We start from the raw sequence: 26,696 nt of genomic DNA on the forward strand, positions 1-26,696 counted from the left end.
TTTGTAAAAGGTCATCATAAAAATAAATCTGGTGATGATTTTCGCGTATTACTGAACTCTGTCGGTGTTTAGTGCCCAAAAGGCGAGGATTGTGCCGATGTCCTAACTGTTGGGCCGGCAGTCCTGGAAATGTTCTGACACACGCCGTTTATGAGTTGGGCATAATTTTAAAGCGGAACGCAATTTGGCGCCGCTGTTCTGAGCTTTGGCGTTCTCATCAGAAGCAAGTGTCGAGTGTTTCCTCGTAATGTATCGTTTGTTTCCCATGCGAAGAAAAGGCATAAAGACGAGCGGAGTTTCAGCACCAAGGCCAGGGCTCCAGGCAAGAACAATAGGCGTCGAAAACAAGGCAACGTCAACAAATGCCCACCCGCAAATTGTCCTTAAACCCATTTGGGAAATGTTTACCTTGCGGTAGTTAACCGCAAATGTAACAAAATTCAATTGATTTGATTTTACGATAGGAATATAAGTGTTTTGAAAAGCTGGGCCGTGCGTGTTTGGTGACACCGGCTGAGCTATTTGTAGACGGTTCCCGGGCTACGTCACTGGCTGGGCGAGGGGGAGGGGCAGCTGGAGGGGCAGAGCGGATACCGGCGGACGACGTGAAAGGGAAGGCAGCCGTCGGACGGGTGAGACGTGAGCGGACGAGCGCCAGACAAACATTTGGACCCTGAAAAGCAACAACCTCAACAAGGCCACAACAACTCGCAACAGTCACGACCGGCCTTGAGACACAAGAAGAGAAAATCCCCTGCTTTTTTTTTGAGAGGGGGGGAGGGGGGGTCCTCAATTAACCCTTTTGGCCCGCCATTGAGTTTGTTATCACGTCGTTAAAGTGAAAACAAGCTAGCTCCAGGAAGTCCACGGCTATTTCCCCCCCTCTCTTTTTTTGTTCTCGCGAGTTGTCACTTTCACCCACGTGGAATAGTCTTGGATTTTTTTTTATTGATGTATTTTGGCGAAGATACAACTTAGAGTATCCGAGGAGGGGGTGGCACAAAGAGGAAGGCGCGAGAGGACGGGACAAGCGAAAGCGAGTCAAACGCGCCAGCGAGCGAGAGAGCGAGCGAGCGCCCGCCGCTCGATTTTGAGGCTCACCATCTTCACCTGCGAGAGGTAAGACTTTGGAAGCATTTTTTTACATTCGCTGTGTGTACACAAGGAGGGAGGGGTGGGGGGGGTGGACAAAGAGCAGAGGGGACCCCCCCCCCCCCCCCCACACACACACACACACACACACACACACACACCATGACATCCGTGTTGTAACCTCCAGCTGCCTAAACAAAGAAGCCCGTCCGATGCAATCACGTTGTTCTCCCTTTCTTTCTGCACTTGTAGGCATCCCCACGGCAGCTTTCTCCACCTCAAAGGTAACACGCGCACATGCACGCCCCCCCCCCCATTCATGTTCTTTTGATCGAAGGGAAACAGTGCCATTATTGTTTTTTGATTGGCTCATTAAAATTTGCATAATTGTTTCAGCCGAAGCTGTGCTCGGGCTCTTTGTCATCAGGCACACACACACACACACACACACACACACACAGAAAATCTCTACTCAGGCTTTTTGAAGCTCAAACCAGACATTTGATGACAATTGTCAAATAATTGCAACAATATATACGCGCACTTAAAATGGGATAAATGATGAATCCCTTTGGGCTGTTTCTTACAAGTCATTTGACATGTCCAAAGTTACAACAAAAAAAATCCTCTTGATTATTTTACATAAATTATTGGCAAGGAGTAACGAAGAAAGTGGCTTTGTCGTAAAAATGACAAGCCCCTCTGTCATACGCTGAAACGGGTTCTCAAACTTTTGGGAGTCGGGGGCGCCTTTTACAAAGCAAAGTTTCCAAAGACCCCCAAAAAACAAAAGTGCCCTTTCTATTCAGCGGCAACTTTGACAACAGCAATATTTGTTACTTTTCAGCTATACTGAAGTTTCGATAAATACAAATTGCAAATTGCACGCCTCCTTATAACACCCCGGGTCAGTTTTTGCTAAATATTCAGTCAAAAACAGCATCATAAAAAAAAAAAAAAATGCTGCTTCAAAATATATTGCGGAATCTTGAAATCATTTACTACATATGACAATTGCAAATTTCTTGTGAGCGAAGTTGACATGAGTTGCTTTTACATTTGTTGTGGCCCTGGGCCTTGAGTTTAACACCCTTAACGTAGATTATTATTTGTAAAAATGCCATAATAGAAGCAATGACGCTGTATATTTATATATTCCTAAAAATAAAAATGGGAATTTACTATATGTCCAAAATTGACAATATTTCCAATTTTGAATGGCAGTAAATGAGCCCGACATGGGTTAAGTTTGCTATCTGCAGGGTGCACCCGTCGACCTCCCGTTTGCACGCGTTTTAGGAGGGACGGCGGCGCGGCGTATTGAAGTTTGATATGTTTTGACGATCCATGCAATAGTTTAGCCTCCAAGTGTTATTTTTTGGGGTATGCTTTTCTTTTGATATCACCCATCAAAGATATCAAAAAGCCAGAGTTGGGTCAAAATTCCCCCCAGGGGTTAAATAAAGTCCAACCCCAACAATTCTTAGCTCATCATCCTGACCAGCATTAAATACAACTGAACTGCTCTTAAAAATATTGTGCGTACTTGACAAGTAGTATTTGGTTGTGTTTCTTGTTTTCAGTGTCAATTTTCTTCGTGTCGACATCAGTGATGATGATTCTTGATGATTTCTTTCGCGTGTAGCGCTAAGCCTTCTTCATTGCGTTTCAGTTTACACATAGGGAAAACAAATGCCAATTTTGGACTGCGGGAGTGTACTAACTTTTGGTGTTTTCCGCGTTTCACACTCAGCGAGCGCCGGCCCCTCCTCCGCTCGGGGGATACCCGCCTCTGGATTGCCCTCCCTCCCTCCCTCCCTCCCTCCCTCCCTCCCTCCCCCGCCCCGCTCCGTCCCGATGAAGGAGGCCGACGCCATCAAGCTGTTCGTGGGGCAGATTCCCCGGAATCTGGAGGAGAAGGACCTCAAGCCCATCTTTGAGCAATTTGGCAAAATCTACGAGCTGACCGTCATCAAGGACAAGTACACCGGCATGCACAAAGGTGAGAGGGCGCCGCCTTCCCCGGGCCGAACTTCAGACGGGCTGCGGAAAGCGTCGGAGGGTGTCCTGCGTGTGCGAGCGTGCGTCGCCGAGCGGCTTTGGCTGCGCGCGCCAATCAGTGCGATGGGCCCGTAAGCCCGCGTGTGATACGTACAAGAGGAAGAATCCGCTCTTTTCCCAATCCTCTCGGCCGCGCTAAGCTTCTCTTAAAAGCCCCGAGATGGACCGGAACGTGCGCGCGCGTACGCGAGTGCCTTGGTTTGTCTTGTCCCTTAACATACGGAGGAACCTCTTAAGTGGATCACCTGTTGTTTTTTTGTGGTAACGGTGCGTCAACCCCAAAATATTACGAGCGTTTATGGAATATGAATTGACTAGCCCCCGCCAACTGCGACGTCATCCAAAGTCAACAGCGGGGGGCAAAATAGCCGCCTCCTGAGAATGATAACCGCAGGTGCCTTTTGCTTCCTATCCCCTATTGCACGAGACATCGTTCGACAAAATGCCGCGTTTTAGCATAAAACCTACTCTTGTTTCGTGCTCCCCATCAACTGCCCCACTTTTTGTTTTCCAAAGTAAAAGCCGATGTCGCAATTAGCAAATGATCAATTAGCAAACGAGTTGTGATATTTATTGATTATTTTTGCGCCTCTATAGTTGGAAAAAAAGTTTCGCTTTAACCCCGGGATTTTTCGCAAACCCGGCCTATTCTTCGGCAGGACTTTGCATAGGGTATCGGATAAGCAAGATATCGGCTAGCCGCAGCCCTACTTGTCTTTTCCAATGAATAAAGGTCTTTGTGAAGAAGGCGCAAACTAAAGGGGCCCGCAGATTGAGACCGCGGATGCCGGCGGCGATGAGGCCCGCTGACGTTTTGAGTGAGTGGCGTCATCACGGTGGCCCGTTGGGGCACGCGTTCCATTTTGTGGGCCCCCCTCCCCCTCCCCGGTCATCCGTGACGTCCCTCCATCCAGCCGCCGTCCTCGCGCCGGTCCCCGTCTTCCTCTTTGACCCGGTTGAGCGGTGAGCGCCCGGGATGCTAACCTGCTGCTGATCTTGTTGTCTTAGTGCCGGCGACAGGTGTAGTAAAGGGCTGGGGCCAGCCTCCCTCGCACACGCAGACGCAGGTACAGCCCATAGGCCAGCGCCGGGCGGGCGGGCGGCGCCGTGCTACTCGGGGTGATCGTGAGGCATGCCTAGCGGTTGGTCTTCGCGGCCGGCGCAGACGCCGGCCGGTGCGCGGCCGGGCCTCGTTAGCCCGCCGGCGCACGTCTGTGGTGCTGTCGTGGTGTGTGCTGACTCGTGCCGTGCCGTGACGTGGCGTGGCGTGGCGTGGCGTGGCGTGGCGTGGCGTGGAATGTCCGGCGCTCTCATCGTGCTCCCGTCAGGTTTCCTCGCAGTGCATGAATATTCGTGTCTGTGACCCCCTCGCTCACTTATTGGTGGCGGGCGACGCGCCGTCGGGGAGGGCAAATCCCGCTCGAGTCTTTCCGGATGTCAAATGTGGTGTGTGCTGATGGGGGAATGTGAATATTGGAGTTTCTCCCTGAGCCTTAGCTCCCCTCCCTTCTGGCTCTTGACCGCTTTTCTTTGTGACAGGATGCGCCTTTCTGACGTACTGTGCGAGGGAGTCCGCACTGAAAGCCCAGAGCGCCCTTCACGAGCAGAAAACGCTACCTGGGGTAAGTGCGCGACGAGCTTCCTCTGGCCTCGGCCTTTACGGTCACGTGTTAGCTTTGCCGTCTTTCTGAGACAAAACGGACACAGCGGCGGACACAAATGAATAGGCCGGCCCCCAAGAGGGTTCAAGTCAAAAATCCATTTTAACTGACTGGGCTGAGAGGGAATGTCAATGATCAAAATAGTTGTCACTTGACTTGACAATCAATTAGCTGTCAATGGATTGATTATTTCTTGCGCCGCTTCCTGAATATATACCGTATTCCTCCGAGGACAAGTTGAGTATTTTTTTCCTTATTTTCAACCCCCGTGCTAGGGGGTTCGACTTATTACCTTGAAACAGGCCTTTTTTTCCCACATAACTGTGTTTAAATAACATCCGTTTTCCAACGTTTGAACAGAATGTTGCGAAATGCACTTTGGTCAAGCGCCACCTATTGTCTCTTTGTGATCAACAACGAGGCTGCGTGGATAGTTATTTCAGCGGACTTTGACACATTATGAAAAGGGAAAAAAAAAGACAGGATTGACTTGTCTCCTGGACAGGCTGGCATGGATGTCGGCAGGTGGGGGGGAGAAACAGCCAAGGGCAGCTTTCCTCAATCTGATCTCACACATGGAGTAAAGAAAGCTTTGGGTAATATCCCAAGTAAGATGAGCAGCAAATCATCTCTGAAGACCTATGTATTCTATAACCTAGTCTATGTAAGCACTAAAGTCAGGGGTAGACTTATAATCAGGTTATATTTTTCATATAATTCACCCAAATTGAAGCAGAAGGGGGGAGGAGGGGGGTCTCACCGAAACACATGTGGCGGCCGGCACTCGCGGAAGTTGAGCGTGACATAAGCGAGCAGCCGGCTAGTCTTGCCAACACCGGCCCTCCCGGGGGCGCGCCAAGGCCGGCACGCGCGCCTCGTCATCATGGTCGTCTCGCTTCGGTCTCGGGCGGGGGCCCGGGACGATAGCTGCCGCCTGGAGAGCCCGTATAATTAATGTGGCCTCTCCCTTTGTCTCCCGGCGCTCCAGCGAGCGAGCGGGCGAGCGGGGCCGGGACACCCTTCATTACGGATGCGGCGGCTCGCCGACCGTCTCGTTCGCCGCGCTTCTCCGTCACTCCCCGCGCGCTTTTTTTCCCCTCCCCTCGCCCGTCTCTCTCTGACCTGATTTCCCCGCCGCTTAAAAAAGGGATTTCACGCTAACCGTTGGAAATAGTTTGCTTTATTTTAACCTTTTTTTTTTCCCTCCGGGGCTCCCGGCACCGTGCAAAACGGAGATAGGTGAGCAGTTAGAGATGAGAAGGGCCCAGGCGCCTTCCGGCGTCCCCGAGCAGCCCCCGATCTCGTTCCGGCTGCGTCGCCCCGACGCCGATCGCAGTTTGGCTTCCCGCAACTTCTCCGCGGGCAAATGCGCTGATAGCATCTCGCCGGGAAAGGAGTCGGTGCTCTTGGGAGGGGGGGACCATTCACGTGCGTAAAATCATCCTGGCAAATTGCACGGCCGACGATTCAAAAGTCAAATATTAGCGATAGACCAAGATGGGTTTTTTTTTTCGGGGCCTATGCTATACTGATTGTTTCTACCGTAGTTTCTGCGCTATAAGGCACATCTAAAAGCCTTCAATTTTCTCCAAAGTGCGCCTCATACACGTCATGATGATCTCGCGCATGCAAAGACAGCAGGTGAAGCGGGGCAATAATCCAATTAGGGGCCCTCCGAGGGGGCTGACCTTTCTGTACAAAGCGCTTCCTATCTGACTGCTGCTGCCTTCTTCCATCCTTTTTTTTGACTCATCCGCTGACCTTTCTCATCCCCAATTTGCACAACACACAACATTTTACTCATTATTATTACTGCATTATTACGTAGACAAACACCTTTTACGGACAAGCTCGTATGCTATTATGGAGGCTTATATGATATTTGGCATACATATATACAGTATATATATATGTACGTTTTATTTATTTAATGTGGTAAAAGTAACTATGCTGTATAAATAGATTTATGAGACTGAAAAGGAATATTTTACATGTCTTAGATTATTGCGTAAGTCTATAAATCAGAACAACAAAATACATGTAATACATACATGGATACAAATGTCCGGCCAAAACAAAAGTAATATTCTGCGAGGCATTTCATTCAGTAGCTCCAGAAGATAGCGTAACATCATCTGCTTTATTTCTGGCACGCCTGCAGGATAATTGCATCACTAACGACACATAAAATAATAGCATGCTACATTTATCAAACGAATCACGATAGCATCATTTAGCAAGGAATTGTTAGATTTTTTTTTTCCTATTCATTTGTTTTTAATTTGAAAAGAATAACAAACTGTTATTCTGGAAAAACAAAAAAAACCCTTTGAATTCGATTTGCTGATGCTGGCAGAAATCCTGTTCATATCTCGCATATACCCAGAAGTGGCGTCATGTACCCCCCCGGGGGTAATGGACAACGGCTCTCATAAAAACCAGCAATTGCTTTCTTAATCAAATTACAAGTATAAGATGGGGCCAGAGAGGTTTTTTTCTTTTTCGCAGACTAGTTTAGGGGACCAATTCATATAACAACGGGAGGCATGGTCTCCCGACCGAGAGGTTCAATCCCCCGACTATCACGACCATGTTGAAGTGTCCTCGAGCAAGACGCTGAACCCTCAGTAGGTTGCCAGTGGAAAGCGCCATATGTGCAAGTCCATTTACCCTCATATTTTATTAGAAGGCCTACATCTCCATCCAAATTGATATCCTTCCATTGTATTTTTGGTGTGCCGTCGCTTGTCTCTACCTGTCACTCTTTTATTCATCCCCTCTGACCGGATTGAGACAGTTTATCCTTCTCTTCACATCCATCCGTGGCGCCCTTTTCATCTCTTACTCATTCAGCCCCGGACGCTTTGCCTTTTATCTCCGTTCCCATTCAAATCCCCCCCCTCCCCATCCTCTGTTCATCTTCCGCCTTTATGTCCCGCGCTCCCTCCTGGGCGCCGGCGCAATCGGACCGAATATTCCGCTCACAAATGTTCCTTTCACCGCTCGCCCGCTTCCTTTTTTCAAATATCTCCGCGCCATCCCTTCATTCGCCTTTTTCCCTAATGTCCTTCACCCCTCTCTTTTTTTTACCCCTCCCCTGGCCGGTCCTCCTGGGATTCTCATTTCACAGTCATTTATGGCCACCCTCCCGCTACGTCGCCCTCTCCGCGCCGCTGTTCTCCAGCCCGCCCTCCCCCGCACCCTTCCTTTCATTTCCCCTCCTCTTGATTAGTTGACCCTTTTGACCGTTTCACCCCCCCCCCCCCCCCCCCCCCCTTCCTCCGCAGCTCCACTTGTTAAGCTGCATGATTAGTTTCTCACAAACTCATTTTCATAGTCACATCCCGGTCTCATCGTGGGATGGGGGGGTGTGGGGCTGAAATAGGCGTGCGTCCGTTCGGCGCAAAGGGCGTCACGCGATGGCTAAATCGCATGTGCCGCTGTGTTCCCTTGCAATCCAGAGCAGCCACACAACACATACTCTATGACAGAAAATGCGAGAGTACCAAAGCGGGAGACGGACAGATGGCCAACATCCTGCACCTTCTGTTTACTTCCAAGGAAATCACAGCGCAAGGGGAGATTTTATCAGGCACAGTGGCTGCAAAGTGATACCGGGACATGTTTTGCCGTATTTGATGGAAGTGCGATATTCGCTCCGGGATATGAAATCGTTCACCGTTGTCTTCCCCATATTGTGGGAACCTCAAGCTGATATACGAGTGATTCTTCTGGTCTTTGCGGGGCGCGCCGGCTGAAAACGATACCGGGAGATGTTTCGCCGTATTTGATGTAACGGCGATATTCCCACTGGGATATGAAATCAGTCCCGTTTGTCATATTGCTGGGGCCTCAAACATACCAGCCGCTACCTGGAGATGCGACGGACCCCACACTTTTCAAATGAACCCGCTTTCATCGCGCTGTCATTTCAACCGACGCGGCCGCGTTCTTCCGCTTTCGATTCAACTGCACTCGAAATCGAAACTCGGCCCCAAAAGCGAGATTTTACTTCGGCGGCGCACCCGGGGAATCCGCCCCGCTTTGAATTTGTCGACCAGAGGCTCAGCTCTGACCTCTGACCTCTGAAACGCACTCCCAGCCCCTTGCCACTGTCACGCTGGACTCATAAGACTTGCATGCGCTCCAATAAGCGCATCCAGCCATTTTAACGCCTCTTTACAAATGACTTTTGTGCGGCCCGTCCGTTGGTTTCTTGAACCCCCGGCTGTTCGGGGATTTTTCACTAACCTGGCCCAGCTTGGGCTGTTATAAATACATATATTTTTACTTTCAACCCCTCAAAATCTTCATACGCATATATACATAAACATACTGTAAACCTATGTATATATAAAAAGCAGGCTAAGCCACTTGATGAAGTCATTGAAAGGCTCGCAAATGTCATAATTGTCCGCTACTGCCCCCTGGTGGTTATGGGCAGACAAACGATCAGGTTTTCCATATGTCCGAATTTGTCAATGTTTCCAATTTTTAATGACAGTAAATGAGCCCGACATGGGCTAAATTTGACATCTGCAGGGTGTACCCCTCAACCTTCCGTTTGCACGCATTTAGAAGGGACGGCATACTGAAAGTCGACATATTGTGACAATTTATGCAATATTTTAGCCTCCTTTTTGTTTTGAAAGCTTTTCCTTTGATATAGCACATGGACAACATCTAAAAGCCCGAGCTGAGTCAAAATGACCCCCAGGCTAGAAGAAAGACAATTTTGTTACGCTTTGTTTTTCCCCAGTATATTATCAGTATCAGCAGATCCCCAAAGTCACTTGGTGACTTGGACTCAGACTTGGGTGCAATCAATGTGAACAGGACTGGTCATAACTTTTTTTCATAAAATGAATACATCAATACACTGTTCTAGTTTTCCTCTTTTTTTATGAAAAGGCTGCTAAGAGAACGATAGAGAAGGATAACGGCATTTCCATATATGATGATAACTCGACACTACAAATATTTCCGTCTTGTTAAAACGTCCAAGTTATACTTTAATCGATTGTAGTATTCCCAAGGCCAAAACTATGCAGCGCTCTGTTTTTGTTTTGCGACTTTTTCCAGCGTGGCTTCTTTTTCGTATGAAGCGCGCATCCGCTCGCCCCGTGGAAATCTTTGCCAGCCGCTCCAGTTCCTCCCTAATCTTTGCCCCATCTCCTTTTGTTCTCCGCCGTTGATACGCCCCCCCCCCCCCCCCCCTCCCCCCGCCCGGCCCGTTATCGCTCCCCTCATCTTGGTTCCACTTCAGGCCGGCTCCGCGATCGCACATCCAAACGGGCGACTAGCCCAAATGCTAGCGGAGCGGCCCAAATGAAAGTGCGATAAGCGGCTTAGCAGGTGTGCGCCGTCATGCTCGGCCGATATCCGGGGAGCTCTCTTCTTTAATTAGAGCCCGGCCTACGCGCGCACGTGCGTGGCGGCCTTGGCTTCCCGTGACACGCTGGATGCCTGCTCAATTATTAATACGCATCATTATTACGGCAGCCATGTATCAACGCACTTGTGAAAAAGCGCACTTTGCTGCGGCGCTATTGATTAAACGCGCACGGACTGTACTGTAGTATGGAATGTCGCCATCCTCACTTTCAGGAGTTGGGGAGAACTGGTCTTGGTATTTGTATTCAGTCACGCGGTGTCCTTCTCGGCCTCTTTTCGTTGATGTACCCCGTTGTGAGAAAAATGAAGAACCCCCTAACCTGCACAAAGCGTGGGCCATTTAGGAATGATTAAAAAAAACAAACAACCAATGGCATTTATTATTTGTTTATGTGTCTGGGATACTTGGAAAATGAGTTAAAAAAAAATCCCACTTTCACAGATTAGGTCTATATTATTATCAAGATACTGTACATGAACATCCCATTGGAAGTGGAGATCCCACAGAACTTGCTACCTGTACAAAAAAGCTGTCGGAAGTGGAAATGACTTTGTTGCCAAACAATAAATATGTACCTATTTCCAGAATGCCACTGAGATTGGTTCTCCCACCAAGAAATACCACTGGGACCGTATATAGTCCACGATTCTTGTACAAAAAATGTGCCAGAGAACGCCCACAATACATAGTAATCCGTGTAATTTAGAGTAACACGCATATATAGCACATATACGTTTTTTTGAAAAGCGGGAGTGAAGGGGTAAACAAGTCTCAGTACTACGTTTGTAATGGTTTCTCTAGATGTATTTTATCCACTGATCACCAATTTAGCAATAAGTGGCTTCATGTTGCAATTCATTTGCTCCTAAGTTAAAAAGAAAACATGTATCGTACACCCCAAAATAAAATGCACGACTTGAGGTAATCTACCGTTTTGCGGAACAACATGGAACCCATTCACTGCCGGTGAGGTCTGTCGACGTTCCTTTGAACTGCGAATGGGTTGAACGGCATTCAACGAGATGAACTGATAGCTGCAGAAAGCCTGTTAAAATCCCACTTAGCTCCCCGAGCACCTTCACGAATCGGGGGCCTTTCCAACAAATAGTAATAGCCCGTACTAGTTCCCCCATCGGAGCACATTCATACCCTGCACGCTCATTGAGCCGAAGCTGAGCCGCGAGTTTGCAAGTCCAACGCCATCAACGGGAGTGCGTGCGGAAACGGCCGCCCGCCATGTGCGGAGCGCGTACGGTCGGGCGTGTTTTTCCATGCGGAACGGAAGCTGCCCGGCTGGAGGTCTCCCGACGGGCCCGGGCTATGATGAGCAATTATCCACTAGGGCGACTTTGTGGGCTAATTTAGCATATTTATGTGGTCAGCAGCACTGTTTACTATTCCCCTTCACTGCTTACTGCCGCGCTTTCAATTTAGAACACAAGCATGCTTCCTCCGGCTCGCTCGCTCGCTTCTTTCTCCTCCTTTGCCTCTATCGCTCCCCGCCCGATGGGGTTTGTGATGTGTATCCCCCCCCTCGATCTGATTCTCTATTTTTATCTCCGCCGTGTGTGGGACGGGAATGGAGTAGGGGGGGACAAATGTAGAATGAACTGTGTGTGTGTGAGAGAGAGTAAAGAGAAAGAGGCGGAGCCAGAGATTGCGATAAAGAAGAGGGGGGTATGCGGGGCGAATAGGGCGGGAGGGGGGTTGTGTACAGCCAGGGATTTCGCCTGTTTGTTTTCAGCAAATGTCTTTGCCGTGCGCTAACACGGAGAGAGAAAGAGGGCCCGCCTCATATTTCACCGCAAAAATGAGGCAGAATCTAATCATAGCCTCATAAAAGTATGACCCCCGAGAGCACCTGCCTCTTTAGGACATGCACGCGCTCGGCGAGGAACATTTGTATGTGAGACACTCTCCTGCATCAATCGAGCGCGCTTGCGAGGAGGCGCGCGGTTAGCCAGATGCGCCGGTGGCAGGCGCAAAAAGTCAAACGGCGCCCGTCTGTCGGCCGGAAAGGCTCACGCGGCCCAATTTGCGTGCACACGAACGTATCGCGCACTTGAGTTGCAATGCAATCGGCCGGCCCGTGCCGCGCGTACCCTTGGCGATCAAAAGTCTCCTTCAAGCCCCGCCTGCGATGCCGCCAACACCTCAACGTCTCCATTGAAATCAAGTGGCTTTCAAACTCATGGCCTTGACTTGCTTCTCTATACAGCAGCAGAAATGTTTTACCGTATTGGTGCAAAAAGGAACCAAAGAGATTGGAAGCAAGAACAAGAAGTCCTAAGGTTACAAGAGTGAAGTTGCAATAAGTAGGTCACTGTCTTTTGAGAGGAAAAAAGTACACCGGGGGTATATTAGGGCACTTCGGGGTAGCGGTCTCATCCACACTTTCCAGCAACGGTCCACAGCCTTAACCGTTAGCTAACAATTTACATAATCGCATTAATAACGCCGTTGTTAAAAAAAATCTGAAATTAAATTCATACCAATAATATGCTCAGCTTCTCCCTGTCATTTGTCATCCGTTCAAATGTTCTTTTTAGATGTTGCGCTTAAACCCCAAATGAAAAAAAACCCGCAGCATTTTTCAAAAAATAAATCGGAGCACGCGACCCGACAAGTCAAATCGAAACTTTTCAAACAAACGTTTGAAAACTGAAGTCAAATTGAAATCGACTCCAAGGAAAAATCCAAAGCAAGCGGGCAGACGTACGTGAGCCAGAATGAATGGAAGGTGTGAAATGGGGGGGGGTGACGAAGGGGCTTTGGCATGAATGGTGGCTTGGAGACCGTGAGGGGAGGAGCCGGGCTCGGCGAGGAGGAGGAGGAGGAGGAGGAGGAAGACAGACAAAAGTTGCACATAATGAGCGTGGAGGAAGGGACGCGTCCGCGGGCGCGCCGTGTCGCTTTTGGACAAAGACATCTGTCGCGGCCGGGCGGCCGCCTGGGTTACGCGGCCGCTCACTTGCCGGGCTCTGGCTAAATGGACCTCTTGCGTAGGATGGAAAAGTCGGGCCATGATACACCTCCAAATCTGCTCCGGAAACGACCTCAAGTTCAAGCACCAATTGAGACATCGTAGATGAAAATAATGAACACCAATTTTGATTGCAAGTCAGTCAGTCTTTTCCCATCATGCAGAAATGCTAAGAATGTGGCGCAAAGGAAAGGAAAGGAAAGGAAAGGAAAGGAAAGGAAAGGAAAGGAAAGGAAAGGAAAGGAAAGGAAAGGAAGCGTGGCCCAGTACGTCCCAAATCCAACATGACAGGACAATATTCCAAATAGCACATTATTCTAATCTGCGCTTTTCTCCTTGGGCTTTTTCAACTCGCCAAATGTGTCACCGGCTCTGCCCTTAATGTAATCTCATTCCCCCTCTTTTTTTTTTTTTTTTTTTCCCTGCAATCACGAATTTGTATGGATTTGACCGGCCTTTTTAATTCTCCGCCTCATTTCCCAAAGGACTTAGACACCCCAAAAATAGAAAGAATCTGGGAGTGCATAGGTCCAACATTTATCCGTTACGGTCCCGTTGGATTATGTGTCGCTAAACCCGCGGGATCAAATTTCACCCAGTGTTCTACTGGCCTCGTGTGGGATGAAAAAAAAACAAAAAAACAAACCTATCATCCTATGCCATTTAGCAATGTGTGTGCTTTTTCAGCATGGGGGGGGGGGGGGGGGGGGGGGGGGCATTGAGATGTTCACGGCCAGATCGAGAAGACTCCTCAGGTGTGAAAAACAGACAGGGAAGGCAGTACAGTGCAGTCAGCGGTTGCCAGGCGACGGGGGCTGAGCGAGATGCCAGGTTGCTAGGTAACCGCGGGGATGCGATGACATGGAGGGAGGGGAGGGGAGGGGAGGGGCCGCTCTTGGTTTTCATCCAGCTGTGAAGGAGCCGTGTAAATAGCAAGGCCGCACGCGCAGAGGCTACAGTAGGCGGGGCGGGGGGGGGGCGTTGCACGCTATTATCGCTTCCATCCGCTTCCACCTTCTAGCTTTCGGCAAATATCTGCAAAACTAGACCAAATAACTACACCATCAACAGATGCAAAAAAAAAACATTTACCAAAAATCCTACTTTCTATGTCACCAATAAATGGCGATGCATCTTTTCTAGTACTGAGGAGCTTCCATTTATTCGTGACTGTCAAAACACAATCATGTTTTTGCACTTGAACCTCTTAAAATGCTTTTACCCCCTGTGGAATACTTGAAATATCGCTATGCCGCCCGTGTCAGTTTTACCTCAGATTAAAAATGCAAACTTGTAGTGATATCTCTAGATGTGATTTACTCTAGCAGGTAGGTTGCGTAACATCATCCGTGTTCGTTCCGGCTCATCTGAAGAGAGATTGCATCATCGACAGTGCAAATCTATATTAAACTTTAGAAATAAAAGCATACGTTTCCCTATTGGCAATGAATGAGTGCATTTGCTTTCATTCGCCATGTTAATATCTCACACGCAATTTAGCAAGAAGTTGCTTCATGTTCCAATTAATTTGCTCTTAATTGAAAGGTTTTGCTGATACCTGCAGGACCCTTATCAAAATCTCACATGCAAGACTTAGGTCAGGTGATTTATTTATTCATTTATTCATTTTTGCAGCTCCGTTTAACCCTTTTAATCCCAATTTTTGAAAAAAACGGCAGTGGGTACGGGAATGGTAGCAATAAGATAAAATGGCATCCCGGCGATTCATTCCACACCTATTTACAGCAAGGTAAATAGGTGTGGAATGATGTGGTAGCAAGGTAGGTTGCGTTGTACAATTTCCTGTGTATTAACCATCTAGTATTGCGGAAATATATTGACTGTGTTATATGTATATGTGTGTTACTATTGATTACGTTGATTACTTTGCATTGCAGGCCTTTGGTGATCACTTCCCTGGCACGTTTATATTACTATTATTATCATTATTATTATTATAAAATACCAACGGGACAAAAAATCCCAGGGCCTGTAACATAATCTTTGGAAGCGGGTTTTTTTTTCACTCATTTTCCAAGTATCTTAGACTTATAAACAATAATATATGCCATAAATTGTGGGATTTTTTCGAAAGAAAAAGAAAAAATCGGTGGTGAAAAGCTTAAAGAATTCACTTGCGCTGGCTGCAAACAAAGGTTTGTGTTTTTGCCAGTTTCTGCATAAGATCCGGCCGAGCGAATGACCAAAATACACACCGTAAGACACCGTTTGTGCGGTTTGCTGCGGTTGTTGGGCTGCCCGTGCCTGATTTAGTTTTGCTCCAATCCACATCATGAATTTGCATGGCAATCACACAGAGGAAATGAGCTGGGAGAAGAAGAGGAGGTAATTGCGATACCCAAATAGGCGGCCAAGAAGCACTGGAAAAGAGGGGAAGAGAACGCAGGCGTGGCAGCGTCACCGTCGGGCGCCCGTTCGGAAGCCGAAGATCGCGCGGGATAAAAATACTTGTGGAAAAGGACGCATGTGAATGTGCGCTGCGGGGATATTGAAAGGGGGAGGGCGCGCTCGCGCGTGTGTATTTAACACATGCACAAAAATAATTGTCTCTTCTCACGCTGCGCACTGTAATCACTTTCATCATTCATTTTTGCGGGGGGATATTGCCCTCCAGCGTTTTGCCGGCAAAACACAATCAATGCAAAATATGGAAATGATTTAACGCAATAATTTAATCCGTGTTCCAAATAGCCACGCGCGCGCGTGCGCTTCCCCCCGCCGCCGCCGCCGCCCGTGTGGGGCAATGGTTCGTTCCGCTGATTTTGCGTAGGTGGGGGAGGGAGTAGAATGCGATTTGATTGGATAATCCAAGGATTTAATATCCCCTAATCCCGGCACAATCCTCCCCGCATTACTGAAGGGAGTCAGATTAACTGTACGTGTAGCGGATGTGTTTCTGTGCTCCCAAATAAAAGGGGAGCGCCAGTGTGTACCGCCTGAGCCGGCGAGTGTGTCCCCACTCGTTTTTGTTGTAGTTGTCGGCGGCGCGGCATGCTAATGCGAGAGCCTTTGCACGCGGGCCTTTACTCGTGCGTGCGAGCGCTTGCCGGCCCCGGCTCTTGAGTGGCCATCATATATCACGTACATCTCATGCGCCCGCACGCCACCGCTCACGTAGCGATCGCTCATCCCTCACGGATGCAAGGCTTCCGCCGAAAAAAAACAAACAAAAGACACACGCAACAAAGCGCCTACGCAGATGGCTACTGTTAATGAAGTCTTAATTGGAACGTAAGTAATGAGAGTGTAATCGGAGTTGAAAGCTGTGCCGGGCTCTTCGCGCCTGCGTGCGAGCGAGTACAGCGTGTCTGACATGCGGGCGACATGCTTGATAGCCCGGCCAAAGTTGAAGGCAACCTCTGCTCTCGTACATCGAGACCCCCCCCCCCCCCCCCCTCCCCCCGGAGATCAATTATGCTGCAGGGATGCTCCGTCCACACCCGTGCCTGTACCAGTACTCAACTCTTGAGGAATCACCGATACCGCCAGCACTTTTCAATGGTCGTTTTAACCCCTTGGGTGTCCGGGGATTTTTCTCTAGCCCGTTTTATTAGCAGCCAATTTTGGCACAAAATGTTCAGTGGCATCGGCCCTATCCATACATAGGAATATTTGCATGAAATAAAACGGTTCCCTGCAGCAAAATCAAATCTTTCCCGCAACATTTACCTCTTGGATGGAAGCCTTTTGTCAACTACAAGTCCCACAATGCATTGCAAGAACTTTGCATCCTGGGAGTTGGGCTAAGCCACCCGATGAAGTCATTCAAAGGCTTGCAAATGTCATAAATTGTCCGCTAGAGCTGTTAAAAAGATTAAAAATATGAATGCAAAAATCCTAAGAAATGCACGGTAAATCATTGGGTTTTCAATAAGTCCAGAATCGACAATATTTCCAATTTTTAATGGCAATAAATGAGCCCGACATGGGCTACGTTTGACACCTATAGGTTGTGTGGTTGGCTTCGAGCGTTTGTCGATATGCGCCGAGATAAGGTCCGGCTCACAGCCAGCATCAATGAAGTTTTTGAAATGAAAAACGGCCTTCCATGCACGTTGCAATCATGCAATTTTCCGCATTTTCTACTTGCCGACCCAAATGCTTTGTTTACCAGACGAGCGCGGCCGTCGCCCTTGTCGACCCGCATCCTCGTTTACCTATCTCGCGTGCGCCGTCGTACAATCGCCGCGGCAACCGGCCGGTCGCCTCGACGATTTGAGCGCCGCTCGCCTCGCTCGTGATATTTAAAGTACGTCCCAAGATGCTCGCGAGTGACGGATGGCTGTGAGACCGCTTCCCAATCTCAGGCGAGGCCTAACGAAAGGAGGAACGCGGATGTTGACGGATAGAAGGAAGGTTAGCGGCAGGGATCCGGCAACAATCAGCCGCCTTCTCCGCCACGCGGCCTCAAATCAATGGACAAGACGCCGCTGACGGATGACGTGAGAGCGCAAGATGGATGGCGGCGCCCACGGACGGCAATAAGCGCGGCGCCGGGACGTGCCAATCCAAGGTCGCTGGGAGCACCTGTCATTTTTGAAAGTTTAACGTGAGCCGACGGCCCCACTCAATAAAGGCGCGAGGTTAAAAACGCGCATCATCCCTTCCCCGGCCGACGGCCCGTTTGCAGCCGCCGCGGCCTCGCCTGAGATCAATAGCGCGCGGCGACAGCCGAGAGCCGATTAATCAAACGTATGGATCAGTCTTCTGCCGCCGTCGCCCCCTCCTCAATTAGCGGCTTCATTACATTGCCTTAACGCCCCGCCGGGACCTTTCTGGCTCGGCTCGCGACGCCTCCCTCTCTCTCACCTCTTTCCGCTCCGCTCGCATCCCCTCCGTTATGCCCTCCCTTTTGTTTTTCATTTTCTGACTCCCCGTTGGTTTGCAGCGCCGCTAAGTCACCTGTCAGCAGAGGCGCGGAGATGAATCGACAGCTATCAGAATCGTCGATAACGATCACCGTTAATCGATTGAAATTGTCTTCAACTTTGCGTTTTTTGCCCACAGACGTTACCGATCAAAGCCATCTCCGAAACCATACGTGATTGCTGTATTCCGCGCTATCCATTTAAAATATAATGCCCATTGTTTGAATGAAGCGGCAACAGCAACAAAAAATCGTTTTCGATTTATCAAAAAAGGATAGTTACAGCCCTGGCTGTCAGCGCTATAAAATCACGTTGTGGCTATGGCCGTCTGGGTAAATGAAATGGTTGAGAATACCGAGGTCATTACAGATAGTTTGATTACCGTAATTCCCCAAATATAAGATGCACTTTTTTCCCCAAAAATGAAGGGCTAACAGAACGAGCTAGAGGGCAGACGTCAGGTTGCTGTTAGCTAAGCTAACAACAGCTCGTGTTATCTTAACCTGTTACGGCAATATTTTCAATAAAAGAAGCAAGCAGGCTGAGCCATCGTCCGAGTCCATCCACGTTCACACATAGGAATATCACTAAAACTGAAAGGAGCATGTCAAAGTTATGATATCTGCAGCTGATTCGATTAAGAGCTGTGCGCTCCGGTTGGAGAACAGAGATGATGCCAATCCTTATTTGATCACAATTACACTTCACACGGCCAAAACAAATCCTTTTCCCCTGGGTCATCCGCATCCCCCCGGCATCTCCTCTCGCCGTATGAGATACTCGACAAGTGTGTCAGCTACCCTATATAAAAAAAACGTTTTGGGCAAGAATTCTCCTCCAAAAGACGAGAATTCTCCTCCTTGGAATAGGGATGATGTAATGTGATGAAAATGTCGTGAAGGCAGCAAAGATATTTTCATCGCGCCCGGTCGCGGAACGACTTAAAATGCGGTCCATTGGCGTACGGTGGATTTTAGGACGAGGACGCTTTGGTGTTCTTTGTTGTCGCGTCATCAACGTGGCGTCAGTTGGAAAATGGCTGCGGGCCACTCGCTCATGTTGTTCCTTTCACTCGGTTGCAATCAACAGTGTCCCCGAAAATGTCTCGTACCTTCTTGTCTTCCCTTCCCTTCCCTTCCCTTCCCTTCTCTTCGGAACGCTCCCTTCTTCTCTCCCGGGGACTTTTCTCGCATTTCTTGACTTTTCTTTCATGGCCGTCATTCCCGCAGCCCTCCTCTTTTCCCCTGTGGCATTAACACGCCGTCTCATTGCCTCACTGCTATGACTAAGCACTGTGCGTGCGTGTGTGTGTTTTGTACTTGTTCTGGCTCTCTGTGTGTGTGTGTGTATACGCTGAAGGGCTGTGCAGAACATGTGTGCGCACGCATGCATAATAAATCCCGAGCGATGGATCTCGGTAGTCGTGACATTTTTTCGACGGGGCGAGTCACGACTGAATCACGCTCGCCTCCTCCCGCCCTCTCTCTCCTTCTTTTTGAATCATCCTCTCTCGCGCCGGCTTTGCTTTCATCCTCCCACACTCCATCTTTCCGTCTTAGCGATGCCCCCCCCCCCCCCCCTCCAGCGGTCCCATTCACTGCCTGCGTTCCTCTCGGCCTTCCGTCTGCCCTTTATGTGGCTCCAAAGTCAGCCGGGGTCCCCCAGGCCTCTCCCTTCTTCTCCGGCCTCTCATTTCTCCCTTTCTTGATTTATTTATTTATTTTCTTTCCTTGGCTTCCCACACTCGTCACTTCCCCCGCCGGCCCTCCCGTCTTTCTTGTCTTCCCCACTATGGCAAGCTACCCGTGTCCCTCATCTAATCCTCGGTCGGCCCGTAATCCAGATCAGCTGGCCTTCATTCTTAATCTCGTCACTTCTCCATCCCCTGCGCTACTCCGCTCCGATTGTGGCTTTGTGCCAGTGCCAAACAAACAAGGGTTGTGGGAGGAATGTCAAAAACCGCAACATAGCACAGGAAATCGTGCGTGTCTCTTTTTTTCGATCAAATCGGGCCGTCATAATAATAATATTGAATGGAATTGTCTGTCATTATTGTACTGTCGCTGTACTAGTACATTGAAATTTACTGCACATCCCTGAAAGCAGGGGTCCCCAACCTTTGGGAGTCCTTTTTGCATGAAGTAGCGCTCAGAGTCCTTACCGCAAGAAGTCATTTTTTCAAGCGGGACTCCCGGTGTTGCCTGTTTTCTTTTTTTTCAAAGTTGTAGGCTCGTGGCCTTTCTTTTTACCGGGCCTTTCACCTTTCACTCATTTAACTTATTTGCGAGTGAAGCGTCGACGCTCAAATGACCGAAACGAATCCAGAGAATCCGGTCAGTTTTCAAAATAAAAGGTTTTTCAAAAAAACTCCCGTAATACTTAAAAGGAAAATAGTTCATTGTTTCGGGCGCGGCCCGGTACCAGACGATCCACGGACCGGTACGAGGCCGCGAGCCAGCAGTTGGGGACCTCTCCCTTAAAACGCATAGTAAAAGAGACAAACACACCCAAAAATAATGACAAAATACAATGAGTATATATCCGACGAAAATGTCAACACTTGCAACTGCTCTAGACTTGTGTGGGATGAGAATGTTTTTGCCCTCCTTTTTATTTGTGTATTAATGTATTTATTTTTGAGCGGACGCATCGGTCAATCCTTTGGACGGCTTTCTGGTCAGTCATTGCTGCTGGCAAACCACAAACTGTACACGTGCAATATGTGAAGATACTTTCCATGGCGGTGTCATTTTTGTAATAATGTCATGTATACAGTAAGCAAACAAAGCCCAGCCATATTCATGCTCCTCCTTGTTTTTCTGCAGATGAATCGGCCCATCCAGGTGAAACCTGCAGACAGCGAGGGAAGAGGAGGTGAGGCACGCTCGCGAACCAACCCGTCGAGTGGAAAGTGGAAACGGATGGGAGAAGTCAGCCGTCAACGCTCTCTCCTTGTTGCGCCGTAGTCAATAGTGCCCCCTGCTGGAGACTAGAGGAAGCTTCCGAGAAAAAAAAACAAAACAATTCCAGCATGTGGCAACGGTCCACAAGCGCATACAAAAAACACGAGCAACAAATGAACGAACTTCTTACTTAACCTCTTGACAACACCATATTCTGTCTTATAATAGCATTCCGATTCATTAAATCCATCTGGGACAATTGAACGAGTCGTGAGATGCGTGCCCGCGCCTTTCGTTCCTGCCAGAAAGCTTGTCAACGAGCCACAGAAGGAATAGAGTAGGTGCGGATGTTCGGTCCTGGAGGGTCCTGCACGTTTTCCGTTTTTTTCTCCTCAACGCATCTGATTCAAATAATAAGCTCATTAGTAAGCTCTGCAGGAGCTTGAAAACCATCCCGATCATTTGCATGGGATGCGTTTGAGAGAGAAGGTCGGAAAACACGCAGGACACGGGCCCTCGAGAACCGGACTTCCACACCTACGCGAAACTGTACCGCGAGCAAATTCTTCTTTTGGCCCGGATTTTCGCTCTGACCGGAAAGACTAAGATATTCGAGAGCAGACTCCCCCCTAATGCTTTGCTCCTTGTTTGATCGGCCGCTCAGAGGACAGGAAGTTGTTTGTGGGCATGCTGGGAAAGCAGCAGAGCGACGAGGACGTTCGAAGGCTCTTTGAGCCCTTCGGCAGCATAGACGAGTGCACCGTCTTGAGGGGACCTGACGGCACCAGCAAAGGTACGTGGCGCCGTTTGCCGCGAAGCGCTCATTTCGATGCGGCGCTTCTTCTCTTTCTCACTTTTTTTCCTTTTAGGGTGCGCATTCGTAAAGTTCCAGGGACACGCCGAAGCCCAGGCCGCAATCAATAGTCTGCACGGGAGTCGCACGATGCCCGTGAGTTGACCGCAAAGGATCGGGCCCGCCCTCAAGCCAGCGCGGCGTTGACGGCGCCGCTCTTTTGCGGCAGGGGGCGTCGTCCAGCCTGGTGGTGAAGTTCGCCGACACGGAGAAGGAACGGGGTCTGCGGAGGATGCAGCAAGTGGCCTCCCAGCTGGGCATCTTCAGCCCCATGACCCTCAACTTCCCCGCCTACAACGCCTACACGCAGGCGGTCAACGCTCAGGCAAGCGGCGCGCTCTTGAAAGCGCGTCCTCACTTTCCGCAGGCTAATTGGGGCTAACCCGGTTAGCCGGACGGCGGGACGTACGTCATCTGCCGTTTAGCCGGCCCGCAACACGCCGCCATTAACCCGCCCGACTCGGGGCATAATGCTCTCGTAATTAGATCTCCGTTCGTCTGCTCCTCCGTCACCGGCCTGCGACCGTCCCCGGCCGGCCGGCGGTCGCCCCCTCCCGCTCGCCGGCGTCTTCCCATAAGCGTTTAACCGTCTCTTTGTCCCCCCCCGCCCCCGCCCCCGCCCTGCAGCTCGTCCAGCAGCAGGCCCTGGTCGCCCAGTCGGCGTACTTGTCCCCCGTGGCCACGGTGGCCGCCGTGCAGATGCAGCAGATGGCGGCGCTCAATGCCAACGGGATCATCGCCACGCCCATCACGCCCATCACGCCGTCCTCGGGTAGGCGCTCGCGTTCGTCCCCGCCGCGTCTCCGGGGCCGAGTCGTTCCCGTCGCTTCCGCTGACCCCCTGTCGTGTCCGTCCTCGTCGGAATAGCGCGGTTTCACGAACGCGCTGTTTTACTGATACGTCGCTTATTTCCATTCGTCCGCGGCGAGAAAATGGTCGGGGACCGCCGGCAGAAACTTTATGCTGTCTATCAACTCGAGCGGCTCGGCGACAATTGAGCAACGTGACGTAAACGATGTACCGCTCCCGCCCGCAGGGACCAACACGCCGCCGACTATCGCGGCCACGCCCGTGCCGGCTCTCCCGCCTCCCATCGGCGTCAACGGTTACGGCAGTGTGCCGGCGCCCGCCAACGGGCAGCAAGGAACCGAGACGTTATACACCAACGGCGTCCACGCCTATCAAGGTTTGGGAATGGCGCCGGCAGGCTGCTTGGAAAACCGCGGCAACGGCCTGTCAGCAAATGATCCCTGTGCACTGCTGCGTAGTCTTCTAATGTGCCGCAATTCTTCAAATATAGGACACGTTTTTTGTGTATCTGGGATTGAATGTCTAGACTCTTTAAAAAAAAAAACAAAACATGAAAATACGTCCCTGGCATTGAATGAGTTAACAAAGGGATCTTCTGCAGGCTTTTTGCTTATGCTTGATGTCTTCTCACCAGTCAGAGTAACTCATGCTCTGTTTTTTTGTTGTTTTTTTTTTGCGCTCCTAAGTGGCGTGTCGCACCTCACGCTTGGAGAATGGCGAAGTCACAAGGTGGCATTTGATTGACATTGTTGATTTGTCCATCTTGCAGCTCAGACCCCGGCAGCGCTGGACCCGCTACAGCAGGCCTACGCCGGCATGCAGCATTACACAGGTTTTGCTTCATTTATCTTTCCCTTTTATTTGACTCATTTTGCACAAATTGAACAGCAGTTTTATTGATTCTTCCCCGACTGAGAAAAATTGCTGTTTTGAGGTATGAGTTTATAAGTCCACCCCCCTAATATGGGGTTGAAAATGAGGGGGAAAAAAAAACAAAAAATAGGGTGGCTTTTTGTTGTTTTTATTCCAGTTTACTTTTTTCAAATATCTGAGAAGGAAGGCAAACCTGTGGAATCTTGTTATCGCTCCTCATGCATGATAATTGAAGATGTCCTGCGTATGTCAAGGATTTATGGTCAGAGGGTTGGGGGGGGGTCCCGCTCATTGTTTTTACAGACGTTTTATAGTTTTCACCTTCAGCGGGACGCATTTGGGCTGGAAAATAAAGAGCCGCCATTGGAGCTTGCCGTGTTGCCACCTGTTGGCGGCGCCCAATGGTCTAACGCGGCCGTTTGTCTGCCCCAATAGCGGCGTACCCCGCCGCCTACGGATTGGTGGGCCAGCCCTTCCCCCAGCAGCCGGCGCTGGTTGCCCAGCAACACCAGCAGCCCCAGCAACAGCAGCAAAGAGAAGGTGAGGCCACTTTTTTGTCCGTCGCCACGACCGCGCCCCTTCTCGCCACTCACCCCCTATAAAGTTGTCGCGCGCGTCTGTCTGTGTGTGCGGTGTGGGCGTCAGGTCCCGAGGGATGCAACATCTTCATCTATCACTTGCCTCAGGAGTTCAGCGATTCCGAAATGCTGCAGATGTTTTTGCCCTTCGGGAATGTCATCTCGGCCAAGGTGTTTGTTGACCGGGCCACCAACCAGAGCAAATGTTTTGGTGAGACGCGCGCGCGCGCACGAAGGGAGGGGCGGGCAGCTGTATTGGACGCAATCAAGGATAAGTGATTAAAAATACAAGGGGGAGGGGGGATTACGCTGCCCATGAATTATTCTGATCTACGGCGTTGTCTCCAAGTTGAGGCGGGAACAAGTCAATTGAAGGATGATGAAAACAGGCCGCACTTTCGCCCCCCCCCGCAGGATTTGTGAGTTTCGACAACCCGGCCAGCGCTCAGGCCGCCATCCAGGCCATGAACGGCTTCCAGATCGGCATGAAGAGACTGAAAGTGCAGCTGAAGAGGCCCAAGGATGCCAACCGCCCGTACTGAGTGACAAAGCACGGACACGCAAATGAAGGTACGTTTGCCTATCGCTCGCCGGATCTTTTCGGTCAAACGCTGGAAAAAACAAACCATCCGGACAACCAGATAAGTGAGACGTCTTTTTTTCCATACTTTTTCACGGTCAATATTGTACACACACACGGATGTTGACTGTTGTCTCTGGGGGAAAAAAAAAACGATATTGCGGAGAGATGCACTGTGAAGGTTTCCTGCATGCCGGACCCACGAGTTAACTATAACGCTTAAATTCTTAAACCTTATACAGTAAGTGTAGCGTTATCCCTTCCCATCCCTTTGGCTGTAGTCTCAAGGAGAGCCGCGGTTAGCTTAAACTTTATACTCACAATACACATCTCTAAATAAAAAAATGGCGGCCACTATTCGCAAGGGTGCGCTAATGCAATTTCAATATAAAGAGATTAAGAAGAAGAGTTATATGTCTGTGAAGTGAATCCAACCTTGTTGTTTTGCCATCATGGCAACTCAACCCAGATCCTTCCGTCCAATCGACATTCAGCGGGACCCCCGTCGCTACGGCGATGGTCGCCCAGCGAGCAATAAAGCCCCGCCCCATCCCGTAACACCGTTGTAAGTTGATTGGCCGGCCCGTTCGGGTTGCCGTGGCCGTCGATCGCCCGCGACGCTCGCCGGTCTTTTGTCGTCACCTCCGGCGCCGGCTCGCGTGCCTTGTTGCCACGGTGACCGCACACCGCCGGCTACGTCCCGCGTCGTTTTTTTCAATTGACTGCTCGAAAGACAGGACACAATAAATATGAATGGACATTGATTGCTTCCGCGCAGCACTCAATACCGCTACCTCCATACGGGGGCCTCTCGTTACGAAACGCCTGGGCCAAAAAATTCGCTGCGGCTAAAATGATACGTCTTCACATAAAAACAAATGTAAGACGGCAATTTGGGCCGTGGCGTCCGACGCCCGTGTTGTCGGCACGACTGCCGCGCCATCGAGTCGCGTGACGAAACTCAACATTTCGGACTGGCCGTTTTTGCGGCCAGTTTGAGGCACACCTGTGCGCTGATGATGCGGTCCAATCTGCATCTTGATGTCGGACACTACTATCTCAGCAAAGGAGAAGTGCTCACATTTCGACAATTTGCGAACAATACCTGGGAGAAATGTTCATTTTGCGCATGTAGAAAGATTTTTCAGTCCATCTCATCGTCAGTTGGACACAAGAAAATCTGACGTCTAACCAGGATTCCGTCTTTCTGCTTTCCCCCCCTTGTCAACCACCGCCATTATCATACCCCCCATCTGCCCCCCCACCCCTTCACAGGTGACCCTTCGGAGTCTAATTGCCGAGCGCTTTCCCGTCACCTCTGCGCGTTGGCGGAAGGCGTTGACGTACTTGCGGCAGCCTCCGTGACAGACAATTGTACATACTTAACGTAAACACACACCACGTAGAGCCGAGAGCGCCATCTAGTCGCCGACAGGGTCCAGTGCGGGCGTATGTGGACCAAAAACCTCTCCCCAAAAAAAAGAAAAAAGTGCTGATATCACTTCCGCAGACAAGTCTATACATCTCTTTTCCCTGGCAAATATCCAGGCTCCGACTGGCTATCGGTGTTTTCATTTCAATGCAAAAAAAAAAGACAAAGAAAGAAAACAGGCAAAAAAAAGATCATGTAAATAACTGCCAACAAAAAACAGCATTTAAAAACACAGAAAAAAGATGCAAAAAAGATCTTTAGCAACTCTGAAGGACACAGCAACATGATTATTATTATTATCGTCATTTATTATTATTACTACCACTAGTAACATTATCATCGTCATAAAAATGGATATTACATTCCAAATTGTACAATGGGAAATCACTAACCTATTTTAAATTTCTACGTAGATATTAGGGGGAAAACACGGGGGGAGGGTGGGGGTCGCACTTTTATTCGGGAGGTTTTAATATTTGAGCTATTTTTTATTTATTTATCTAATTATTTTGTTTATGGGGAGGGGGGTGGAAAAGGGGATTTGAGTGGGTTGCAATATTTTCCTTTTGGAATTTTTCTAAAGAAA

The 26,696-nt window shown here is 49.6% G+C and overlaps 1 protein-coding gene across 1 annotated transcript; it reads left to right on the forward strand.

The window, feature by feature from the left end:
* Nucleotides 1-597: 597 nt before the first annotated feature.
* On the forward strand, nucleotides 598-26,542 carry celf3b (cugbp, Elav-like family member 3b). Its single transcript, XM_088411772.1, has 15 exons — nucleotides 598-1,119; nucleotides 1,345-1,376; nucleotides 2,846-3,094; nucleotides 4,693-4,775; nucleotides 20,907-20,955; nucleotides 21,649-21,777; nucleotides 21,854-21,933; nucleotides 22,007-22,162; nucleotides 22,465-22,609; nucleotides 22,874-23,023; nucleotides 23,417-23,479; nucleotides 23,956-24,060; nucleotides 24,166-24,309; nucleotides 24,513-24,668; nucleotides 25,954-26,542. Exons 3-14 carry the CDS (start codon nucleotides 2,950-2,952, stop codon nucleotides 24,638-24,640), a joined length of 1,377 nt encoding a protein of 458 aa, XP_088267898.1. The 5' UTR covers nucleotides 598-1,119; nucleotides 1,345-1,376; nucleotides 2,846-2,949; the 3' UTR covers nucleotides 24,641-24,668; nucleotides 25,954-26,542.
* The last annotated feature ends 154 nt before the right edge of the window (nucleotides 26,543-26,696 follow it).

Source organism: Hippichthys cyanospilos, chromosome 3 (genome assembly GCF_059441005.1).
Source record: "Hippichthys cyanospilos isolate Australia breed blue-spotted pipefish chromosome 3, RoL_Hcya_1.0, whole genome shotgun sequence".
NCBI classification, from domain to species: Eukaryota; Metazoa; Chordata; class Actinopteri; order Syngnathiformes; family Syngnathidae; genus Hippichthys; species Hippichthys cyanospilos.